The following is a 24,411-nucleotide window of genomic DNA, read 5'->3' as shown; positions in this document are numbered from 1 at the left end:
ATTTTAAGAGACGTTTTACAAATAAGTACTATATTTAAAAATGGATACTGATTGCATCTGAAAATACGCTCAAGTAGTAGAGAGCCATTGTTTTTTCCCTTGCCAATCATAATTTCTTATTCTAGCTAAGTAAGTAGAAAAAAGACAAAGACTACTTGCAAAGCTCACTTAATAGTTTTATGAATAACATCTAGAATGTATTAGTTCTGCTGAGGAAAGCTTTCGGTGGAGCCTTTAAACTGTTGTCGTCAGGTTTCCACCTGGGCCTTTTGTCTTCTCATGAACGTGTTATATTTGCATTCAGATCCCTCCCAAGTCTACATCTCTGGTCTCTATTTCCATATATCCAGACTGCGTTAAATTGCTTGGATGTTTCAAAGATACACACACTTTACATGACCCAAACTGAGCTCAAGTCCCCTCTCCATCTTGAAAAACTTTTTCCTGTTGTATTCCTTAGTTTAGTGAATGGTACTACTATCCATGTATTGTCTCAAGTCAGAAAGTCAGAACAGGGGAGTTAGCTTGGACGCCTCCCTATTTTTTGAATGACTACTTGATGGTGTCTGCTTAATTATCTACTTCTTTCCTGCTTTTTGGAGTATATAACCAGATTTATCTTTCCAAATGCTGGTCATCTCCCTCTTCTATTTGAATCATTTCAGAGTAATTACTGGCTTATAAGGTCTTACTGTGTGATCTGGTTCCTGATTTCTAAGCACCCCACCCATAGCTTAGATCTCCTTTCTGTAGAAAGGCTTTCTGTGATATACCCCTAACTCTGGTTTGGATACCCCTCTTACATGCTCCATGGCACCTTCATTTTCCTCATCACTGACACTTACCTGATTGTATTCTGATTGTCCATTTGCTCATCTCTCTGTAGACTGTAAGCTACATAAGGGCAGGGACAGGGTCTGTCTGCCTTCATTACTAATTTATTCCTGGTGCTTAACACTGTGCCTGGCATATAGTAGTAATACAATAAATACTTGTTGAATGAATGAGTAAAGCTTCTGTAGCAGCAGATCATTAAGCATTCTAATGGGATACCTAATGGGATAGCTGGTTATCAACTGGATGGGTTGTTACTCAAAATTCTAGTTCTTTAGGATTAAATAGTTTCTGGCCATTTCTGCATCGAAACCTGTCATTTGCAGATTATTATACTTTAAATGGAACTCTTCATTTTTCTCTCCAGGCTTTATTTCCTTTCTATTTTCCCACTTCTTTCTTAACTATTTTCCCATTTATTTGGGCCCCAAGTATTGCAAGATTTGATTGAGTTCTTTCTTTTATCTACTCTATAGTTGGCCACTAGCCTCCTTTGAGGCCTTTGAAATAATTCCTATCCGTGGCAACTTTTCCATCTCTGTTGCCATGCATGATCCAAGCTCAGACCGGCACCCCCGTAAGGATAGGTTACTGTTGTAGTTTTCTGGTGGGCTTATGGACTCTAGTCTCTGTATCCACTCTGTCTTATTCACTACTGACTGATTCATCTTCCTAAGACAGACTTCCATTTTTTATTCCTTTGCTTAAAAGCTTTATTGAGTGACTTCTTGTTTTCTGCTAGTTGTGTCTGAATCTCTGATATGCTTTCCTTCTCTCCATCAGCCTAAATTCAGTCAGTGATATGTACAATAAGTACTCGTAGTTCTAGCTGTGCTTTTGTCTTTTCTCTTTTAGTGTTTGATTATCATTATTATTATTATTATCTCTAGTACCTGTGGATTTTTAGCATAGCCTGTTAACTGGTGTTGGGACATTCTGCCTTCTCTAATGCATCATATTTGTCATTACTGGGGTAACTTCCCTTAAACGCACCTCTGGTCATAATGCTATATTGTCAGATACCTTTCATGTCTCCTTACTGCCTAGAGAGCTAAAAAGATCCACTTTTTAGCATGCCATTCAAGGCTTTCTCTACTCTGGCCCTCCCAGCCGACTTACTCAACCCTGTTTCCCACTGTTTTCCTCTCCAGGGTTCCAAGTAATTTCCATGTCATTGAAGCTGAACAAATTGGACCACGACTTAATTTTCTCCGAATGCAACTTGTGTTTTCCCACTGTCATGCTTTGGCTAAAGGTGTTCAGACTGTGTGGGACTTTCCTTCACTGCCATTCAGCTTTTTAATACTTCTTAATCTGTTTCAATTACTGCCACCCCTGCAGCCTTTGATGTTCCTGCTCCTACTAGATGGAATCCTTACTACATCAGAACCCCTGTAGCTATTTCCTTTTTAACCTATCCTATGGCACCTTTACAGGTTTTACTTCACTTGGAAACGTAACTGGCTTATATACATCATAGTGTCCTGGGTTGTATACTTTCATAAGGATGGTAGCATGTGCTTGACACCCTGTGTGTATTAGGCATTCAATAAACGCTGAAATAAATAAGTATGTATATTACACTCTTTGCTTCATCATCATTTATTCTGTCAGCTGGATTATTTTAGTGTAACTTAGAATTCTAGGGAACTTAAGTATGGTCTTGTGACTGTTGTAGCAGCCAAAAACTCTCAAAAATGTACCATAATATAGTTTAAAAGGTGACTTTATCCAATGGTCTACTACAGGGGTAAGCAAACTATAGTCTAGCACATGGTTTTGTATGGCCCAACAGCTAAGAATGGTTTTTACATTTGTGAAAAATTTGAAGGAGAAAACAAAGAATATGCCACAGAGATGACATGCAGCTTACAAAGCCTGGAACATTTACTATCTGGCCATTGACAAAGTTTGTTGACCACTGATCTAGAAACACACCTGGTCATCTGCCTGGAATTACTCCTGCTCACTGGGTAGGTGACATTAATCATTTGTTTTCTTGAACAATGTACTAGGCACTCACCCAGACTGGTGCCTGTCCCTTCCTTGAAAAAGCATTGTTAGGCCTGGCTTCAGAAGAATTTTGAGTGACATGTAAATCTCCTCTGGGCTCTTTGGCACTTGGCAGTATCTCACACAGATAACCGGATACAAACGAGCCATTTCTTTCCATTATAATCCTTCATCAGAGGTCTGTCAGGATCACACATGTGGTGAAGTTAGATGTCATTCAGAACAAGGCTCTTAGCATATTTTAAGAATGTTAATTGCTAAGTGGTGGCTGAGGCAGAAGGGTTTAATAATGTTCTTAAGTTGCCTTAAATGTACATGGACCCAGAATTTTAGAACTGGAAAGGTCTCAGAGATCAAGTATAGCATGGTCATTAAGAAAATGGGCTGTGGAGCCAGACTGCATGGCTCTTCTACTTAATCCTCCTTGCGTCTCAGTTTCCTCACCTTTAAAGTGGGGATAATAATAGTTCCTGTTTCACAGGGTTGTGTGAAAAATATATTAACCCTTAGCATATGAACATTTAAATTGTTAATATTAACTTGGAAAAGAACACTGCCTGGTGTACTGTAAACGCTCATAAATGTTACTCTTATGTGTATTCCTGTCATTTTTTGAAAATTGTTTTTATTACTAGTAGTTTCATCTCATTTTATAGTTAAAGAAACTGAATTCTAGAGGAGAGTTAAATTGTTTTCCTCACTTCCATGACAGGCAGAGTGGATTAATACCGAGGATCCTGGCTTTCATTTGAATTCTTGCTATGATGTATTGCTTTTAGTTGTACGTTAGTGGGTATGGATGATTTTTCAATAGAAAAAAGTGTGTCTGTCCACATTCAGTTAGCCTGATGTTTTTGAGGTGCATCCATGTGTAGGACGTGTTAATACTTCTTTCCTTTCTATGGCTAAGAAATACCCATTGTCTTGATATCATTTTGTTTAACAGTTAATCCATTGATGGATATTGGGGTTGTTTCTACCTTTTGGCTATTATGAGTAGTGTTGGTATGAGGATTTGTATACAAGTATCTGTTTGAGGACCTGTTTTCATTTCCTTTAGGTATATGCCTAGGAATGGATTGGCTAGGTCATATGGTAATTCTGTGTTTGACTTTTTGAGGAATTGTCAAGCTTTTTTTTTTTTTTTTAAATGGTGCCCAGTGTTTTACATTCCCAGTGACATTATAGGAGGGTTCTAATTTCTCTACATTCTTGCCAACACATTTCCCGTGGATTTTTTTTTAATTTTGGGGTGCCTGGCTCGCTCATTCAGTAGAACATGTGACTCTTGATCTTGGGGTGCAATGCCTACTTTGGGTGTAGAGATTAATTAAAATTTTAAAAAAATTTTGCTTGTTTATTTGTTGGTTTATTTGTTTTTGCTTATCTTAGTGGGTATGAATTAGTATCTTATTGTGGTTTTGACTCACCTTTTTATTTTTAAGATTTTATTTATTTATCTGACAGAGAGAGAGATCACAAGTAGGCAGAGAGGCAGACGGAGAGAGAGGGGGAAGCTCTCCCAGCAGAGAACCTGATGCGGGGCTCGATTCTAAGACCCTGAGATCATGACTTGAGCTGAAGGCAGAGGCTTAACCCACTGAGCCACCCAGGCGCCCCGATTCACCTTTTTCTAATGACTAATGATGTTGGGCATCTTTTCATGTGCTTCTGGCTATTTGTGTATCTTTTTTTTGGAGAAATGTCTCTAAGTCCTTTGCCCATTTTTTTTTTTTTTTTTATTTGACAGAGAGAAATCACAAGTAGGCAGAGAGGCAGACAGAGAGAGAGGAGGAAGCAGGCTCCCCACTGAGCAGACAGCCCGATGTGGGGCTTGAACCCAGGACCTGGGATCATGACCTGAGCCGAAGGCAGCAGCTTAACCCACTGAGCCACCCAGGCGCCCCCCTTTGCCCATTTTTTAAGTGGGTTGTTTGTCATTTTATTGTTGAGTTGTTAGAGTTCTTTATATATTTTAGATGTGAAAACTTTATCAGCTATATGATTTGCAAATATATTCTCCCATTTTGTGCATTGTTTTTTCACTTTCTTATACTATCCTTTGATGCACAAAGTTTTTAATTTTGATGAAGTCAAGTTTATTATTGTATTTGTTACTCATGCTTTTGGTGTCATACCTAAGAAGCCATTGGCAAATCTGAGGTTATATGGATGTACCCCCATGCTTTCTTTAAATAGTTTTATAGTTTTAGCTCTTACAGGTAGGCCTTTGGTCTATTTTGAGGTAATTTTTATATGTGGTGTAGGGATGGATCCAAGTCATTCTTTTTGCCTATGGCTATCTAGTTGTTTCAGCATCGTTTGTTGACAAGACTATTATATTTCTGGTGAGTAGTCTTGGTACCTTTGTCTAAAATCAGTTGATTGCAGGTGTGTGAGTTTATTTGTAAATTACCGGTTCTGTTCCATTGATCTGTGGACCTACCTTCATGCCAGTACCACCCTATACTGTTGCTTCGTACTGCGTCTTTGAAATCGGGAAGTGTGAGTCTTTCTAACTGGTGTATTATATGGAATTTCATTTATTGAACCACCCTTATGTACCTTAGATAAATCCCACTGTTCCTAGTACATAATCCTTTTTTAAAAATTACTTTTAAATTGTGGTGGGATATACATAATAACAAAATTTACCATCTTAACCATTTTAAGTGTACAGTTTAGTGGCATTCAGTATGTTCACATTGCTGTGCAGCCATCACCACCATCTGTCTCCAGAACTTTTTTTTATTTTGTAAAACTGAAAAACTACCCAGTAAGCACTAACTCCCTGTATCCCCCTCTCCAAAGCCCCTAGCACTCAACCTCCTACTTACTGTTTCTACAGATTTTCTGCTCTAGGTATATTATGTGAACGGAATCATACAGTATGCACACTGTATGTGCTTAGGAGTGGATTGACTGGGTCATAATGCTAATTCTGTGTTTGACTATATGAGGAATTGCCGAACTTTTTTTTTTTTTTTTAAATAGTGGCCAACTTAAAATAAGTCAGATACATTGACTTTTTTTACTTAAAACATAAATCACCTCAAGGGTCATCTGTATTATGGCAGAATTTCGTTTCCTTTTTAAGGCTAAATGATATTTTATTGTATGAATAAAGCATGTTTTGTCTGTTCATCTGTTGGTAGACACTGAGTTGCTTCTGCCCCTTGACTGTTGTGAATAATGCTCCTCTGAACAAGGATGTCAAATGTCTTTCTGAGTCTTTGCTTTCAGTTCTTTTGGGTCTATACCTAGAAGTGGAATTGTTGGCCAGTGGTTTACGTTTTTTAATATGTGGCTGGATTAGCTTTGCTAGTATTTTGTTGAGGACTTTTGCATATATATATTCATAAGGGATATTGGTCTATAATTTTCATGTGATGTTACTGTCTGGCTTTGGTATCAGGGTAATGTTGGCATCATAGAATGAGGTAAGAAGGATTTCCTCCTCTTTCCTTTTTTTTTGAGAAGACTTTGAGAAGGGTTGGTGCTCTTTTTTCTTTAAATGATTGGTAGAATTCACCAGATCATATGGCTCTGGGCTTTTCTTTGCTGGGAGTTTTATGATTACTTATTTCAGCTTCTTGTGCTATGACTTTATTAAATTAACAGTTATTAGATAGAGCACAGAATGCTGGTTGGTGAGCCATGGTTAGGCAATAGACCACAAGAGAAATTGAAATAGAAAAGTTTTTTACTTACAGGCTCTAGAGGAATTATAAGGGCATGCATTTAAGGGATCTCAGAGAGGGAGATCAAGGCAGTTGTAGAGAGGTAGGACCTGGAGTACAGTGCCTTTATTAGGTCTATGGGTGGAGGGCTTTGGAGATTCTGGGCTATAGGTAGATTTGTCAGTTCAAACCAAAAGAGTAGGGTTATGGTAAGCTCCACCAGGGCTTTTATCTAAGGGCGCTTAACGCATCATACAGGTACTGGGAACCGGGAGAGACCATTGATCACAAGTCCCATCATGAGTTCTTGTAAACAGACTTACAGTGCTTGTGTCTCTGTGGCGTCCTGTTTAGGACATGTGCTTCCCTGAGAGCTCTAGTTAGTTTACAGTCCTTGCAGGCCCCTTGTCCAAACAAAATGGATGCTGAGGCAGTGGTATCAGGGAGTAGTTTAGCTAAGTAATGACTTGACTTGTCTCAACAACTTCTTGTAGGTCTTTCAAATTTTCTATTTCTTCTTGAGTCATTTTGGGGAGTTTTTGTGTTTCCAGGAATTTCTGTTTTATCTAGATTATCTGATTACCTGTTTTATCTAGATTATTTGATTTATTGGCACACACACTACAGGTGTTTTACAACACTTTTTATTTCTGTAAGGTTAGTAGTAATGTTCCCATTTTTATTCCTGATTTTAATGATTTGTGTCTTCTCTCACTTTTTTTCTTAGTCTAAGCTTGAGTTGTTGATCTTTTTAAAGAACTAACTTTTGGTTTTTGATATTCTCTATTGTTTTTGTATTCTTTATTTCCTGGATCTCAGTTCTAATATTTATTAATTATTCCCTTATTTTGGGCTTAGTTTGTTCTTTTTCTAGTTCCTAAAGGTGGATGTTTAGGTTATTAATTTGAACTCTTCATTACTTCTTTTTTAATGTAGATGCTTACAGCTATAAATTTCCCGTAGCACTTTTTCACTATATCACATATTTTTTAATATGTTGTACTTTTATTTTTTTAATAAAGATGTTATTTATTCATTTGTCAGAGTGAGAGAGAAAGAGCACAAGCAGGGGGAGGGGCAGGCATGGGGAGAAGCAGGCTCCCCACTGAACAAGGACTCGATCTAAGAACTCTGGGATCATGACCTAAGCCATGACCTGAGCAGATGCTTAACTGACTGAGCCACCCAGGCATCCCTGTACTTTCATTTTTATTCACCTCAAAGTATTTAATTTTCCTTGTGATTTGTTCTTTGACTCACTGCTTGTTTAAGAGTGTGTTGTTCACTTTGTAGTATGTGGACTTTCCAAATTTCCTTCTGTTACTGATTTCTAGTTTCATTCCATTATAGTCAAATAAGATACTTTGTATGATTTCAACTTTTAATAATTTATTGAGACTTGTTTGGCGGTTGAACATATGGTCCAGCTTGGAGGATGTTCCATATGCACTGAGAAGAATGTATATATGTTGTGTTAGGTGGAACATTCTATATATGTCTAGTAGGTCTAGTTGATTTATAGTATTATTCATGTCTTATATTCCTTGTTTATCTTTTATATGGTGCTTTCTTTTCTTTTATCTGTGCTTTCCATTGTTAGGTGGGAGTTGACATCTCTAGCTATTTCCCACCTTAGTTTTATCAGTTTTTTTTAATTTAACTTATTTATTTGACAGAGATCACAAGTAGGCAGAGAGACAGGCAGAGAAAAAGGGGAGGAAGCAGGATCCCTGCTGAGCAGAGAGCCCGATGTGGGGTTCAATCCCAGGACCCTGAGATCATGACCTGAGCCAAAGGCAGAGGCTTAACCCACTGAGCTACCCAGGTGCCCCAGTTTTATCAGTTTTTGATTCATGTATTTTATTACATGTCATTAGGTGCATATATGTTTATAACCCTTTATATTATACAATGTCCTTCTTTGTCTCTTGTAATGTTTTTTGTCTTAAAGTCTATTTGTCTGATATTAGTATAGCTACTCCAGCTCTCTTTTGTTTGCTGCTTACATGGAATATCTTTCTGTCCTTTCAATTTCAGCTTATTTGTGTTTTTGTTTCTAAAGCACAACTCTTGTAGATAGCATTAAAATGAAATCTGTGTAGCCGATCTCTGCCTTTTAATTGAAGTGTTTAATCCATTTACACTTAATTAATTACAGAGACAGAAGGACTTCTGCTATTTTTTTGTTTCTTATATCTTTTTTGTTTCTTTATTCCTCCATTACTACCTTCTTTTGTGCTATATGTTTTCTCATGTGATATTTTGATTTCTTTGTCATTTCTCATACATACATTACAATGTATCTTTTAGCTAATTCTTAGTGGTTGCCCTCAGGATTACAATCAGCATCTTAATTTATAATCATACAGTTTAAATTAATACCAACTTAATTTTAATATTATACAAAAATTATTCTTCTGTATAGCTCTGTACCTCTACTTCTATGTTATTGTCACATTGTATCTTTATAATTGTGTGCCTGTCAAGATAGATTTATGATTATATTATGTATTTTTCTAATTGATTGATTTTTAAACGTTAAGCCAGTATTGTATTCTTAGACTAAATTCGGGCAATTATGATGTGTGACTGTTTTATCTTTATAATGTATTACTAGTTCACTTTACTAATGTTTTGGTAAGGATTGCTTTATCTGTGTTCATGAGAGATTTTGGGGGGTGTGTGTGTGTGTGTGTGTGTGATATCTTTGTCAAGTTTTAACATTAGTAACATTGATCTTACGAGTTGGAAATTGTTCTCTTTTCCTCTATTTTATTTTTATGTTAAATTGATGTTATTTCTTAAATGTTTGATAGAATTTATCAGTGAAACCATCTGGACCTACACTGTTTTGTGGGAAGCTTTTCAATTATTTATTCACTTAGATAGATATAGGATTATTCAGACATTTTATTTCAATTTTGGCATGTTGGATTTTTTCAAGGAGGGTGTCTGATGCATCTAAGCTGTCAAATATGTTACTATAAAGTTGTTCATATTCTCCTAATAACCTTTTAATGTCTGTGGCAATGTAATTTATAAAAAAATGCTTGTATTAGTATGGTAGCAAACGTTTATATAGTACTTATTTCATACTTTTTGCTTTATAAGTAATAACTCTTTTTTAATTCCCACAGCAATTGGTGAGGTAGATAATGTTATCATCTCTGTGTTCTAGATGAAAAAACAAACCAGAATTAAACTAAGAGAATTAAGGTGCCTTGCTCAAGATCACAGAGCTGGTGTATTAAGGGCTTAAATTATAATCCATGTGGTCTGGGTCTAGAGTCCTTTTTCTTGACTACTGTTTACTTTGCATTTCTTAAATGACAGATACCTGTTCTTTTCTTCTTAGGGAATTTTGCTGTTTTCTTTCTGGTGCTCCTCCCACCTTTATTTCACTGGTAGAAATATTTACTTCTGGTATTACTAATTAGAACTTGGAATGCCTTTCCCCATAAAAACATTATATATGATGGCTATACATGCTTGAAATATTGTTTTTTTAAAGGAACTTACTTATTTATTAGACAAAAGGAGGGAGCAAGTGTGGGGGGCAGAGGGAGAGAGAGAATCTCAGTCAGACTACCTGCTGAGTGAAGAGCTTGATGTGGTGCTCGATCTCAGGACTCTGAGATCATGGCCTGAGCCAAAAATCAAGAGTTGGACACTTAACTGACTGAGCCACCCAGGTGCCCCTTGAAATATTATTTTTAATACTCATCTTCAGTCACATCATATGTTAAAAAGCCTTCTGGGGCTTCCCCAGGAAGTTCACTACAATTTATAATGTAAAACAGGGTTTCTCTATGGAAATACTAGAAGATACTTATTTTAAATACACCTACTTAAAAAGTTAAACTTCGGGGCGCCTGGGTGGCTCAATGGGTTAAGCCGCTGCCTTCGGCTCAGGTCATGATCTCAGGGTCCTGGGATCGAGCCCCGCATCGGGCTCTCTGCTCGGCGGGAAGCCTGCTTCCCTCTCTCTCTCTCTCTCTCTCTCTGCCTGCCTCTCTGTCTACTTGTGATCTCTCTCTGTCAAATAAATAAATAAAATCTTTAAAAAAAAAAAGTTAAACTTCAGTTATATGGAAATTTTACTTTTTGGAATCCCTTAATGATTTGAATTTACTGAGGCTAAATAATAATTTTCAGAAGATAAACAGTAAGATTAATTTTTACACATTCTGTTTTACTTTCATTAATTTGTCGATTCATGTCTTTCAGGGTTATTCAAATGCTCAGAAGAATATTCTTCAGGTGGATCAGAACTGTGTTCGCAATTCTTATGATGTCTTCTCTTTGCTGCGGTAAGAAACTTCTTAGACCTCCTGCATTTTCTAAAGAATCTTCCTCATTTTGAGTTTGTGACATTTCTGTGTGAGAAAATGTATGGGAGCTTTAGAAGCTGTTATTCAGGCTTAACATTTTTTAGTGAGAGCTTCATAAATTTTGTAGCTACAGTGATTTAACTTTATCTCTTTCACAAAGCCTTTGGAACGCCATTTCCTTTCTCTGGACAGTGGGAGAGAATGATTGGAAGCCAATGATCTTAAAACAGGAACATGAGCTGTTTCTGGTTTTCTGTACTGTAAAGAGCAGCAACCAGAGGTACAAAATTTAGGCTTATCAAAATCTTAACAACTACAGCATTACTAGAAAAGCCCTCCAATAGCCCCAGACATGGCTTAGAGTTTTGACCTGCTGTTCATCTTAAAAGAATCATGTTTGGCAAGGCAAAGGAGCTTTGCATGAATCTCATGCTCAGAGGCTTAACTAACTGCCTTAACTCTGTATTTTCATAATGTCTGGGCTTAATTTTGAAACATTTCTAAATTTGTTTTTAATTTTCGATGTGGTAGATCATCAAGGACATTTTCCCAGGAGACAGGCAACCAAAATAAATGCAATTCAAAACAAAGGTAACAGTGACACTCAGCCTGTGTTCACCCTACTCAGACAGATGGTTCATTGAAATTTGATTTTGGCAGTATTTTTCTAATGTTTACATAACACATCATAAATTTCAGACCATTAGACAACTTCAATATATCTACTAGAGGAAGAGTCCAGAAGGATGGTTGGACTCTTGTCCAATTGGATGATTGTTTATTTTATAAACATTATGAAGTGGACCTTTTCTTTGCAAATCTTGAATCTTATTATACTTGATGATAAAGTTTGGTCACATGACCTGTGTAAATTGCTCTTAAGAGACAATCATTTCAACTAAAGTAACCACAGACATTTGATGACTTTTGATTCTTATCTGAGCCATACTTTCATTTTGACTTTTTAGGATATGTAAGAGAACACACAGGACTTAGTAATTGGATGGTGGAGAGAAAAAGCAGGAGGTGTTAAAATATATAACTCGTATTTTTGAGTCTATTCAGTTTGAGACTACATTGAGTTTTAAATATTGCAAAGAGGAATGTACAGAAATAGTTTGAAATGTGAGTAAACCACTAATATTTCTTGACCTGTTTTCCTCATGAAATGAGGGTATGGATTTCACTATTTTAAATATACTGTCCGAGTGTGAGATGATGTGATCTTATTAGCAAAACCAGTAGAATCAAAAGAAAAGGAAATATGAAGTCAGTGAAAAGAGGAGAACTGGGGGGAAATTGCATCATAGAATCTAAAGGAATAGAGATGCAAGCAGTGTTGAGTGCTCTGTGATGAGACAGGAAAATAAGGACTGAAGAAGTGCTGTAGGGTCTTGGGAAACAATGTGGTACAATAGAGAATGCTTTGGTTAACTTGACCCTGAATTCAGTTGTTCCTGGTTTATCAGAATTCATTTAACGTTTCTGATTCTTCCAAAAGGTAGAGGCAGTAATATTTTAAGTTTGTGTAACTTACGAGCATTTCCATATTTACTGTCTTAAACTCTTTGAAGATTTTTATGTTTAGACATCAGGGATCAGCCTTTGTCTTCAGTGTAGAAGCTGAGGCCAAGAGGCATTATAGGATTTATCTGAGAGTACACAGTGAGTAAGAGCCAGACTGGAGGTCGATGTGAAGTTTTCCTGCAAGCAGGTTTTGCAGATCCTTTTCAGAGTCTCACTTACCTTCCTAGATTGGTGGTTACAAGGTAGTTATAAGGTACACATAGCATAATGACAGAGAAAATTTCTGAAAATCACAGAGCCTTTCATAAATGCAAAATCACTGGGGGAATTTGGTAGTTAGTGCTCAATTATTTAACATTGATTCTTGCAATGATATGTCTCTTGGGGGTCTCATTTCTGGGCTGCTTTCCAGATTCCTCAGGTGTGTTAGCAGTTTGATTTGCCTTATTTATTAGCAGTGGCCTTATCATTAGCATTGTGTGTATCATTTATAGCTGGTAACATAGATGTACTCTTTTGAACCAGATCAAGTGTCCATTTACCAACCAATTTACCAGAGCCCAGAGAGTTACTCTGGAACTAGAAACTTAATACTGTAGTCATCAACATTAATAAGTAACATGGAACTTCCTTTGATAATTCTCTTAGACATTAGGAAGGAGTAACCACCATCTATCTGTTTGCCAAATCAAAAGCTCTTCTTACCTCACAGTTCTTGGCATGGTTTATGCTTGCTGGTAAACTTAATTTTGTGCTGATCAATTTCATTCATTTTCCCTTCTTTAATTCAGGTAACATTGTACCTAGATGGGAGTAATTTTTAAAAATATACTTTTTCTGGGGCGCCTGGGTGGCTCAGTGGGTTAAAGCCTCTGCCTTCGGCTCAGGTCATGATCCCAGGGTCCTGGGATCGAGCCCCACGTCGGGGCTCTCTGCTCAGCAGGGAGCCTGCTTCCTCCTCTCTCTCTCTGCCTGCCTCTCTGCCTACTTGTGATCTCTGTCTGTCAAATAAATAAATAAAATCTTTAAAAGAAAAAGATATATATATATACCTTTTCTTTCCTTGATGCTTTTTTTGGTGTGTGAAATTGTTACTTCTTGATCTGTAATTTTATGTGAAAACATAGAGTCTGAATTCTTTAATATTACTTAACTTCACAAAATTCTCAGTGCCATTTGGAATCAGGACTAGAATCCTAGTCTCTTGAGTCTGTTTTTTGAAAGTATATTCTAGTTAGTAACTTTCACTGTGTTATTGTGCCACTAGGATGCATATTTCCTTCCACTTTTTATAATGTGAATGTTACAGAAAAAATAAGAAATCTTGACTAAGGCAGGGATTTTGCAACACCTACGACCCAAGCATTAGACCCCCTTCAGGTGGATATGTTTACCATTTTTAAGAAAACAGTGACCTGAGGTTTTATTCAGATTTTTCTGACGGTAGTTAAAAGAATGTAGGCTGATTTCAGTTTTACCAAAGTAATAGCAGGTCTTTCCAAATTTACATTCAGTGTGTGCAAGCAGGTAATTACATTTTGCTTCTTTAACCCTTGGATATTCCTGGATTAAGAGTTAGTTTCATGTAAGCAGACATTTAATTAGGAACCACTTTACTCCTTACATTTGACTCATTACCCTTGAATTAGGATGTTCACCACAAGGTGTCAATGTTGCTCTTTAACTGGCACTTGAAATTTCATTTATTTTATGGTTTTAAAGTGAGAAAAGTTGGGTTATAAATTGCAAGTGGGAATTTATTTTTAGAAGTTAACTTTTTTTTCCTCTTTTATTCCTTCTAGGTTAAGGAGTTTCAAGGCTTATTAGATAACTTTCTCCTTTTGGTTCTGATGATTTTATTTAATCCTATTGGTGATACAGAGTTATTGAAAGCTTAGAAAGAGGAGTGACATGGTCAGGTGTGCAATTTAGATTTCTAATTGTGGGGACTGTGTGCTATCAGTGGGATGGAGCTGGAAGCAGGAAACATCTATAATCCTGTCTGTTCTCTGAGACTGAAAGATTACTTTTGATTTTTAAAAGGTCATTTTTTCCCCCTTTCATACTAAATATGCTATAGTGAGATTAAGTGAGAATAATTCAGGTTTTCTTCTAGGGCAGTTTTTATTGCCCCTTTCCCCTTCTTGACATGTCCTACTTTTGCCACATTGAAGAAATGGAAATATGGTGGAGAATCATGGGCCCTCCACCTAGGTTCCAGTCCTAACACTGTCATATCTTATGCCCATAACTGGATGTAAGACTTTGGGCAGATTACTTTGTATGGCTCAAACTACTTTTGTGAAATAGCTATTATATTTATCTCAGAGGGGTGTTATGAGAAGTAAGGTAAAATATTTGAAGGATCCTAGGACAGCTACTGGCATATCGTAGATATTCAGTACATAATAGTTTTTGTTTGCTCCTTTCCTTCCCCCATCGTAGAATTCGTGTTTCTTTTTTTATGTTAGCATTAGTTTTTTCAATTTCTGGCTTAATTTCTCTTTCTTTTCTTGCCCTTCTAGACTACCACCTCTGCTTTTAGCCTTACTTCTATTAATCCTGAGCAATCATGATAAAATTATTTAATGGGTGTATGTCTTTTCTCCCTAATGACATTGAAAACTTCTTGAAGAAAGGGATTATTTCCTATGACTATATTTTTTCCTCTCTATCTTCCTGACAATTGATGGTTATATTGGAATTCCCGTGGATGCTGTTGTGATCCTAGAGCCCCACGTCCTGTAGACTAGATCCTACAACCCTTCTGCTTTACTCTTTCTCCCTGAGTACTCTCTTCCATTACTACAGCTTCACCCAACACAGCCACATGTTAGTAACTCTCAAACCTATATGTCTAGTTCCTTCCCTTCTTTTGGATTTCTGATCTGTATTTTCCAGTGACTGTTAGACATTAATACTTTCATGTTCTGTAGGAATCTTATCCCTAACATGTCCCGTAGGAATCCCTAACATGTCCTGAGTTAGATTCGTTGGTGTTATTCTCCTCTTCCTTTTCTTTTCCCTGTATGTCTCATGTCCTATATGTCGTCTTTTCAAGCACCCAAGTGAACATACCCTTCTTTGTTCTCATCTCTATTTTCTGCGACTATTTCTTGACCTCCTAACCAGTTTTTCCTTCATGTAATTGGTAGCTATTGTTTATTGAGCAATTACTTTGTGCCAGGAGCTTTTCTTACTGCTTTACATTAGTTCTTCTAGTTTTCACAGCAGCTGTTTCTATCCTGTTTACAGATGAGGAAGTTGAGGCACAGAGTAATTAAGTAGCTTAGACGAGGTCTCACAAGTAGTTCCTCTTAGCCTGTATTCAAGTCCAGAAAGTCTAGCTCCTAAGCCTGTATTCTTAACCAGTATATTTTACTGCCTTCTGATCTTTTATATTGCTTTGGTACATTTTATCTGCTGCACTGCTGCCAGAGTAACCTTTAAAAAAATATATCTCTGTTGTCACTCATTGGGCCTACAGTCTTTGAGCCATCACATACAGGATGAAGCAAACACTCTTAATGTGATATTCAAAGGACATTGTTCTGAACACTCTATAGGGACTAGTGTCCTTACTTTAAGTCCTCTTACCACTGCTTGTGCAATTAATAGCTAGTATTAAATTGAGTACATACTATGTTGTAATTAGCTCTTCATTGTCTGATTCTCTGTCCTCTCAGCGCCCCCAAACTGAGGGCTCCTTTAGGCAAGAGTCTTTGTTTATTGGTCTCTGTAGTAATCCTATCACAGTGCATATCATATATATTAAACAGATAATAAATGGTCTTTTGATTTGATCAGACTGAACTAATCTTCAGGTTACAGAGGACTAGCATTTTGTTGTTCTAGTTAATTGGTTTGCATCTGGCAAAATGAGGGTCATAAAAAATTTCTAGGCCGTTACTTAAAAAGTGTTGAAAGTATAATCAGATCTGTGAACCTTCAGCTGCCTCTTTTCTTTCTGCCACTGCCCTCCACATAACATCTGGTGAGATTTCAGGACTTTGTGACTTTTAATCTTACTCCTTATGTGGATTTTTCTGGAAGAGCTTTATCTGGCTGTCTGGAGGTAAACTGTTCCTGCCTTCTGCTTTGATAGAAAATACTTTCTCCTTTAAAATTTCAATTTTAAAAGGGAAATGCTTTACATCAAATACATTATTCTCCAGATAATGTATAGAAAACAGATGGGATGAGATATATAAGGGCATATCCTCTGTCCATATAAATTTTGGATGTGATAATCAACTTTGGGTTACAGAGAGAGTAACCCAAAGGCTAACCCTGACTGGTGAGCTCTCTGTGGTAATTACGAGTGTAGAGAATATGGCTAAAATGCAGCTGTAAGCAAAAGATGTCACAGAATTTATATTCTAAAACTCATATATCTTGCCATTCGTAGTGGCGACTAAGCTCTTACTTAGGGTCTCATGAGGGGGTGTGCTCATTTAAAAAAAATGCTCATAAGCATGAGGGTGTGCTCATTAAAAAAATATATTTATTTATTTTAGGGAGAGAGAGCATGTGTTTGTGAGCGGGGAGGGGTGACAGGAATGGAGTTGCGAGGAGGGGAAGAGGGAATCTCAAGCAGGCTCTGCACTGAGCATGGAGTCTGATCTGGGGCTGGATCTCATGACCCTGAGATATTGACCTGAGGCAAAACCGAGTTGGGTGCCTAACGACTAAGCCACCCAGGTGCCCCTCTGTGCTTATTTTTAATAATTAAAAGGAGAATTAAGAGGATTACTGTAAAGTAGACAAACTGACAACAAAGAGAAGTGAAAGTTTGTTGGTAGTTTGCTCTGTGTGTGATTTACTGTTTGATTCTGGAGCATAATTGTGTGGTAAAATCATATTAGCTACTGTCTTACCTTTAAAGTCATGTGTTTGGGCTTGTAAATAGCACTGTCACTACTTCATGTAAAACGAGGGCAGAGAGAAATAGTCCAACTATAAAGAGAGACAGGCTAAGTGAAAAAGCACAGCTAGATGAGAATAATAAATAATGGGTGCCTGGGTGGCTCAGTGGGTTAAGCCTCTGCCTTCTGCTCAGGTCATAGTCTCAGGGACCTGGGATTGAGCCCCGCATCAGGCTCCCTGTTCAGCAGGGAGCCTGCTCCCCCAACCCCTGCCTGCCTCTCTGCCTCTTTGTGATCTCTCTCTCTCTGTCAAATAAATAAATAAAAATCTTTAAAAAAATGAGAAGTACCAAGTGAACTGTGTTAGTTTTAGCTAATGCTGTCTGTCTCTGTGTAACAGATGAGGAAACTGAGGCACAGAAAGGTGACATGACTTGCCCAGCACCACAGTACAAGTTGGTGTCAAAGCAGGTTTGAGTAAAGGTCTGCTGGGCTTGGGGTATGTGCTTTTCTCCATCATGCCACGTTGATGCCAAACCATCAGTAGAATAAAAAGGTGTGATTATTTGAGCCTGGATCAGAAAACAGGGGCACGTGTAAGTTCTAGAAAGGTTTTCAATCAAAATTTAAAATGAAAAAGTTTTGGTATTTACTGTAAGTTTTGGTTAAAGACAGTATTTATGTGCAAGAGCACATTTTATTCTTATTCATCATTCTCTCCCCATGTACACACAAATATGTATACATACACATAAATACACTTAAGCATACATGTATTTAGAAAAATAGAATTTTAACAAAATATGGAAGTTATTTTAGGTGCAGTTTAAAAATTTTTTTTTTATTATGTTCAGTTAGCCACTGTATAGTACACCATTAATTTTTGATGTAGTGTTCAAAGGTACAGTTTTTTTCTCCCATCTTTTTACATTTTAATTTTTCTTCTTCCTTAAGCCCTTCTCCTCCACTGCACTGTCAAAAAAGCACAAGCCACAGCTTGCAAATGTTTGTCATCCCTCTTCCCCTTATCCATATGTTAAAACTCAGTCTCCAGTGTGATGGCATTTGGAGGTGGGGCTGTGGGGTCTGAGCTCAGGATGGGGATTAGTGTACTTATAGAAGAGGCCCTAGGGAAATCCCTGCTGCTTCACCTCCTGAGGTTATAGTGAAAAGACTGTGCACCAGGAAGCAGGCTCTCACCCAAGCTGGTACCTTGATATTGGACTTCCCAGTCTTTAGAACTGTAAGAAATAAATTTCTGTTTATGACGCACCCAGCCATAGTATTTTATTATAGCGGGCTGAACTAAGATAGCTCCCAAACACAAAACACATGTCCACATGATCCACAGTCACTAATTCACCCATGTTAATAATTTAATGTGTATCTGTCTCGATTTTCTTCTCATGGTCTTTATGCATATGTCATAGATTTTAGTATAGACACATAAATATATATATGTATGTGCATTAGGTTTAATTGCTGTTTTACAAAATTGGAGTGAATATTATATATCTGGCTCTACATACTATTTTTCTTTCCTTTTTAAATATTTATTGTATACTATATGGCATTTTATTACATCGATTCTTTGGCTTCCATGTGGTAACCTTTCAAAACTTTTTAGAGCAGTTTCTTAAAACCACTTATTGCCTTTAGTTCTAATAGAATCTCACAGAGCTCTGCATCATACCTATTATTTTTCTTGTTCAATGTTCCCTGTATAGATCTCTCTCTCTTTTTTAAGGATTTATTTATTTATTTTTAGACAGAGAGCACGTGAGCAGGAGGGGCAGAGAGAGAGGGAGAGAGAATCTCAAGCAGACTCCTCACTGAGCACAAAGCCCAACACGGGGCTCAGCTTCATGACCCTGAGATCATGATCTGAGCCAAAACTGAGAGTTGGATGCTTAACCGACTGAGCCACCCAGGCGCCCCTCTACAGATCTCTTCAGTTCATTCTTTTATTGGTTTCATAATAGTCCATGATAGAAGTGTACCATGTTTTTTAACTATTACCCTCTTGATTAAGTGTTTAATATTTACTCAGGCTCTAATTTTTTGTTTGTTTTGCCACTACACACAATATTGCAGTAAATTTTATATATAAATACATGTCTTTATATTTATGATGTATTTACTTCCATGGATTAAATTTCCAGAAGATTTAATTAATTAATTAGAGAGAGAGAGAGAGCAAGGGGAGGGCCAAGGGAGAGGGAAGTAGAGAATCCCAAGAAGGTTCCACACCCAGTGCAGAGCCTGATAAGGGGCTTGATTCTACCACCCTGAGATCATGACCTGAGCCCAAAGCAAGAGTCAGACACTTAATAGACTGAGCCACGCAGGAGCCCCCAAGAGTGGCGTTTCTGAGTCAAAGGGCATATATGGTTTTTAATATTAAGAGACATTAGATTGTTTTCCCAAAGAATACAAATAATGTGTGGCATTATTCCTTATCTTGAACGCCTGCTGGCAACAGGAAATCATTTTTTGGTGATTTTTATTAAATTTCCTTAGCCTCACTGTAAGTGCTTAGTCTGAGCTGCAAGTGACAGTGAACATCTTTTCTTGAGTTTGTTAGCTGGTTAGCGTATTCTTCTGTGATTTTGCTTATTCATATGCTGAACCTGTTTTTTTTTTTTGAGTTGCTTGCAATTTTTTCATAAAATTTTAAGAGTTCTTGGTATTTTTTTCCAAATCTATGAAATTACATTTTGTCTTGGAATGCTTTCCATAAAAGTTTATGTTTGTTATATAATTCCACCTTTTCTTATATATCTTCTGAGTACTCGGACTTGGTTGGTCTCTCCTATACTTTGGTTCTGCATATATTTTATATATTTTTTTGAGATTTATATCTTTCTTTTTTAGATGAAATCTTTAATACAACTTAGAATTAATTCTTAAATAGGTTATGTAGATATCCCATGTATTGTGAGGTAGATTAATTTTCTTGACAGATGAATATCCAGTTGTGCCACTACCCTTCTTCTCCCACTGAATTTATTTATTTATTTATTAAAGATTTTATTTATTTATTTGACAGAGAGAAATCACAAGTAGGCAGAGAGGCAGGCAGAGAGAGAGGAGGAAGCAGGCTCCCTGCCGAGCAGAAAGCGGGGCCCCAACCCAGGACCTGGGATCATGACCTGGCCGAAGGCAGCGGCTTAACCCACGGAGCCACCCAGGCGCCCCCCTCCCACTGAATTTAAATACCTAACCCTTGTCATATATTAAAAGCTCATATATACTGGATCCATTTCTGAATTCTCTTTTTGGTTGTGATATTTTTGTCTTTTCCTTTGCTGGTTCCAGATTGATCTAATTAGGGTAGGTTATTATTATTTTTTTTTAATGTGTTCTGCTATCAAGTAAGGCAAATCCACCTCTTGCTATTCTTGTTTTTCATAACTATTTTTGGCTATTCTCAGAACTTTATTCTTCCGTGTGAACTTTAATGTTATTTGTTCCTATTCTTTAAAAAAAAAAAAAAGCTTCATTGAAATTCTACTGGGGATTTTTGTATTCATTGGCTTCTTTTATTTTAGAAGCTGTCGTTTTTATGATATTAGTATTCCCATCCAAGCATGATTGGATGTCTTACATATTGTTCAAATTTTATTTTATTCCTTCAATAAGATTCTTTGATAATACAGTTTTCTACGTATGGTCGTGTGCCTTTTCATTAAGTTTGTTTTTAAGTATGTTATAGTTTTTACATTGTTGTATAAAATATATTTCCTATTTCCATTGCTTCCTAGGGAAAAGCTACAATTTTAAGAAAATCTTCTATTCAGTATCTATATCAAATCATTTTTCTTATTACTATTATTTTTTAAGGAAATCCCTCTTGGTTTTCTTGGCAGACACTCATTGTCATCAATAAAAGGATAGGTTTATTTGTTCTTCTGCAGTGTTTATAGTGATTTCTACTCTTATTACGTACACTAAACCTTCTAGACCTCTCAAAATAATGTTGAAAAGTAATGGGAATAGTGAGCATGCTAGTCCAGTTGTTGTTTTAATTGAAAGTGTCCAATATTTTGCTGTTCAGAATATTTTGGAAAATATCTTAAATAATTCTTCCTATTTAACGTTTTTATTAGGAACGGATGCTGAGTTTTTGGAAATGCCTTTCCATGCTTATTAACATTGTATGTTTTTCTTTAATTTATAGTTGTAATAAAGTATGTAGATTTCCTGATACTGCATTACTACTTAGTTATAGGTCATTCTTTGGCTCCTTACTGTAAGTGAGGTTGGTATATAGTATTCCTAGTATGTAGCTGTTTCTTATGGGGAAGTGGGGCTGAGTAGGTAACCATTTTTCCTTAGATCTAAAAATGAATTGGGAAGCTTTTCATCTTTTCTATGACCCTAATCTGTAAAATGATGCATTCTGTAGACCCTAATCTATAAAATGAGGCAACCTTATTGGGCTGTTTGGAGGATTAAATGAATTAATATGATGTACTTAGTACAGTGCCTGAGTATAGTTAGCACTATATATGTTATGTAGTAGCATCAGCAGCAGCCAAAACACATGAAATAATTTTGGAAATTTTCAATTCTTAAATGTTTGTTAGAATTTAGCTGTTAAATCATCTGGTTTGGGTGCCTTTTATAATGTTAAATCTTACTCTAATACCTACTAAGCTATGTGCTCTGTCCATTTTTTCCTACTTCATGGTTTATTCTTGTCAATTTTTGCTAAGAAACCATCTATTTCCTCTAGATTTTTAAATTTATTGCTGAAATGGCATATATATTTTTATTTTATAATTCACTTGATCATTTTAATAATTTATGGCACATTTTCTAATTAAGCCCAGAAACCACTCTAGTACTTCATTTAGAAATATTCTTGGACAGGATGCTTTCTGATGTTGAAGAATTCTTCTACCGTATGAGCTAAAACAAACTATTTGAGATAATTTTTTCCTTTAAAATGTTAGAATAAGAATGGAGAACTTAAACTACACAAGCTTAGTGGATTTAGATCTAGTTTACAATATTGTTCCCAGTGTATACCACAAACCTGACTTAGAGTATATTCATAGTATTTGTTAAATGAAAAAATGGTTAAATTAATAAACAATGGATGAAATACAACCTGGTTGGATAATAACTGAATAATAGGTAGACTTTGGGAGGAACTTTTTAAGTGATAGATTGAATTTTTTATTTTTATTTTTAAATTATTTTTATTTTTTTAAGTAGGCTCCATCCTCAGTGTGGTACCCAGTATGGGCTTGAACTCACAACTCTGAGATCAGGACCTGAGCTGAGATCAAGTGTCAGGCATTTAACTGACTGAGCCCCCCAGGTACCTCTAAAATGATAGATTTTTAATCACCTTTTCAAAGATGACACTAACCTTGGATTTGTTCTTTCCTGATTATAGTATACTTTTAATATAAAATATCTAAGTACTTAATTTTGGACAAAGCATTTGCTAATGAAAGTCATGGAAAACCATCATATGGTAAGGTAAGTTAACTCCTGTTTATTAAATGAGTTAACCGATAGATCTGATTGTGTTTAGGACCTTTTCTAGGCTAAGTCTATTTTCTTTAGTGTACTGAATGTTCAACAGAGAGTAGGAACATAGTGGATAAATTAAATGAGCCTTCTCTAAAACGGTGTTCAGAATTCCTGGCTTGGAGCAATAATTAATTTTTAAATGTTGTTGGAATGATTAAAGAAGTGTATGAAATCACTGTAAAGAGGCAAAGAGCATCCTTTGAGGGCAACTAAGTATATGAGTAGTCTTCTGCCTAAGAGATGTTCTCTGTCCCTGCCCCTGTCTTTCAATTCTGGCTTAAATTCACAGGGCTACTTTATTAAGACTGCTTTGTTTTTTTTGTTTGTTTGTTTTTTGTTTTTTGTTTTTTTTTTGACAGAGAGATCACAAGCAGGCAGAGAGGCAGGCAGAGAGAGAGGAGGAAGCAGGCTCCCGGAGAGAGCAGAGAGCCCGATGCGGGGCTCGATCCCAGGACTCCGAGATCATGACCTGAGCCGAAGGCAGCGGCTTAACCCACTGAGCCACCCAGGCGCCCCAAGACTGCTTTGTTTAAGATGTCACTGCAAATGATGTCTTTACCATCACACCCCACATGGCTGCCTTGTAACTTCACATTCACGCTGGTGCCAGGCATGTTCCAAGGCAGCTTTCCAAGGTTTAGTGATTTCACCCTGATGTCTCTGCCAATAAAAATAACCAGTTACCATTAAACACATACCCCACCCATAACTGGATTTTTACATGCTGTTTTATTAAGAGAACTTATCAGAGATTTTAGGAGAATTAATACATTATGCTTATCAGGATATCACCTGGCCCTTGAACTAAACTTTATTGTCAGAGTGGGACATTTTACCTTGGAAGAGAATCTGAAACTCAACATGTTTATCTGTTGAGGAGTGTGGACTTTGTAATAATAATAGCCTCATTCCAATAGTTCATTCTGTACGACTGGAAGTACTCTATTAACAAAAGAAGCCAGATTCTTTCTTTGGAGACTTATATTCTACTAGGACAGATTAACAGATACAGCAACCAAGGGGTCTTAGATTCATGGAGAAATTAGTCATTTCTAAATATTTTGTTGGTATTGCAGGAATAAATCAGAATCCTATCTCTTTGTGTGCCGACACAGGTGGTAGGGAAGGAAAATAATATCTGAGTATCTGAAACATGAAAGGCAATTAAATGCTAAAAACTTAGCATACATATTTTTATAATAATTACAATCACCTTGATACTATTATAATTCTATTTTACTGGGAAGCAAACTGCAACTTGGAAAAATTGAGCTAGTATCTTTTCAGAGTCCAGATATGTCCAATGGCAAAGGCCTTTCTAATATATTTCTCCATCTCATGGAAGAATTCCCTGTGACATTTCTTTTTCAGAACTGCCTAACAGTACTCATACCCCTTCCAATAAAATTGCTTTGGTGGTAAACCTGACTATAACATGGGCCAGGCATTTCTTAAAGTCTTGTGGTCCTTGCACAATGGAGGCTTTCATAATAGCCTTTCCTAGAGCCATCTAAAGTATGCTTAGCATACTCCTTTGCTGGAAGTCTTAACTAAAGTCTATATAGGTTTGCCTTCGAAGAGTGTCTCTATAATTCTTTGACCACATAGTTCCCT

The 24,411-nt window shown here is 36.7% G+C and overlaps 1 protein-coding gene across 2 annotated transcripts in view; it reads left to right on the top strand.

The window, feature by feature from the left end:
* Positions 1 to 24,411, top strand: part of UVRAG (UV radiation resistance associated) — a 307,325-nt gene that overhangs the window by 74,901 nt on the left and 208,013 nt on the right. For both annotated transcript variants that reach the window (XR_007120854.1, XM_047690725.1), the window contains exon 6: positions 10,755 to 10,837. Coding sequence is in view for 1 of the 2 variants with exons in the window: in XM_047690725.1 (XP_047546681.1) it covers positions 10,755 to 10,837 (83 nt within the window). In the remaining variant the exon portion in view is untranslated. The remainder of the gene's footprint in view (positions 1 to 10,754; positions 10,838 to 24,411) is intronic.

Source organism: Lutra lutra, chromosome 10, assembly GCF_902655055.1.
Source record: "Lutra lutra chromosome 10, mLutLut1.2, whole genome shotgun sequence".
Lineage (NCBI taxonomy): Eukaryota > Metazoa > Chordata > Mammalia > Carnivora > Mustelidae > Lutra > Lutra lutra.
This window is presented reverse-complemented; position numbering and strand designations above follow the sequence as displayed.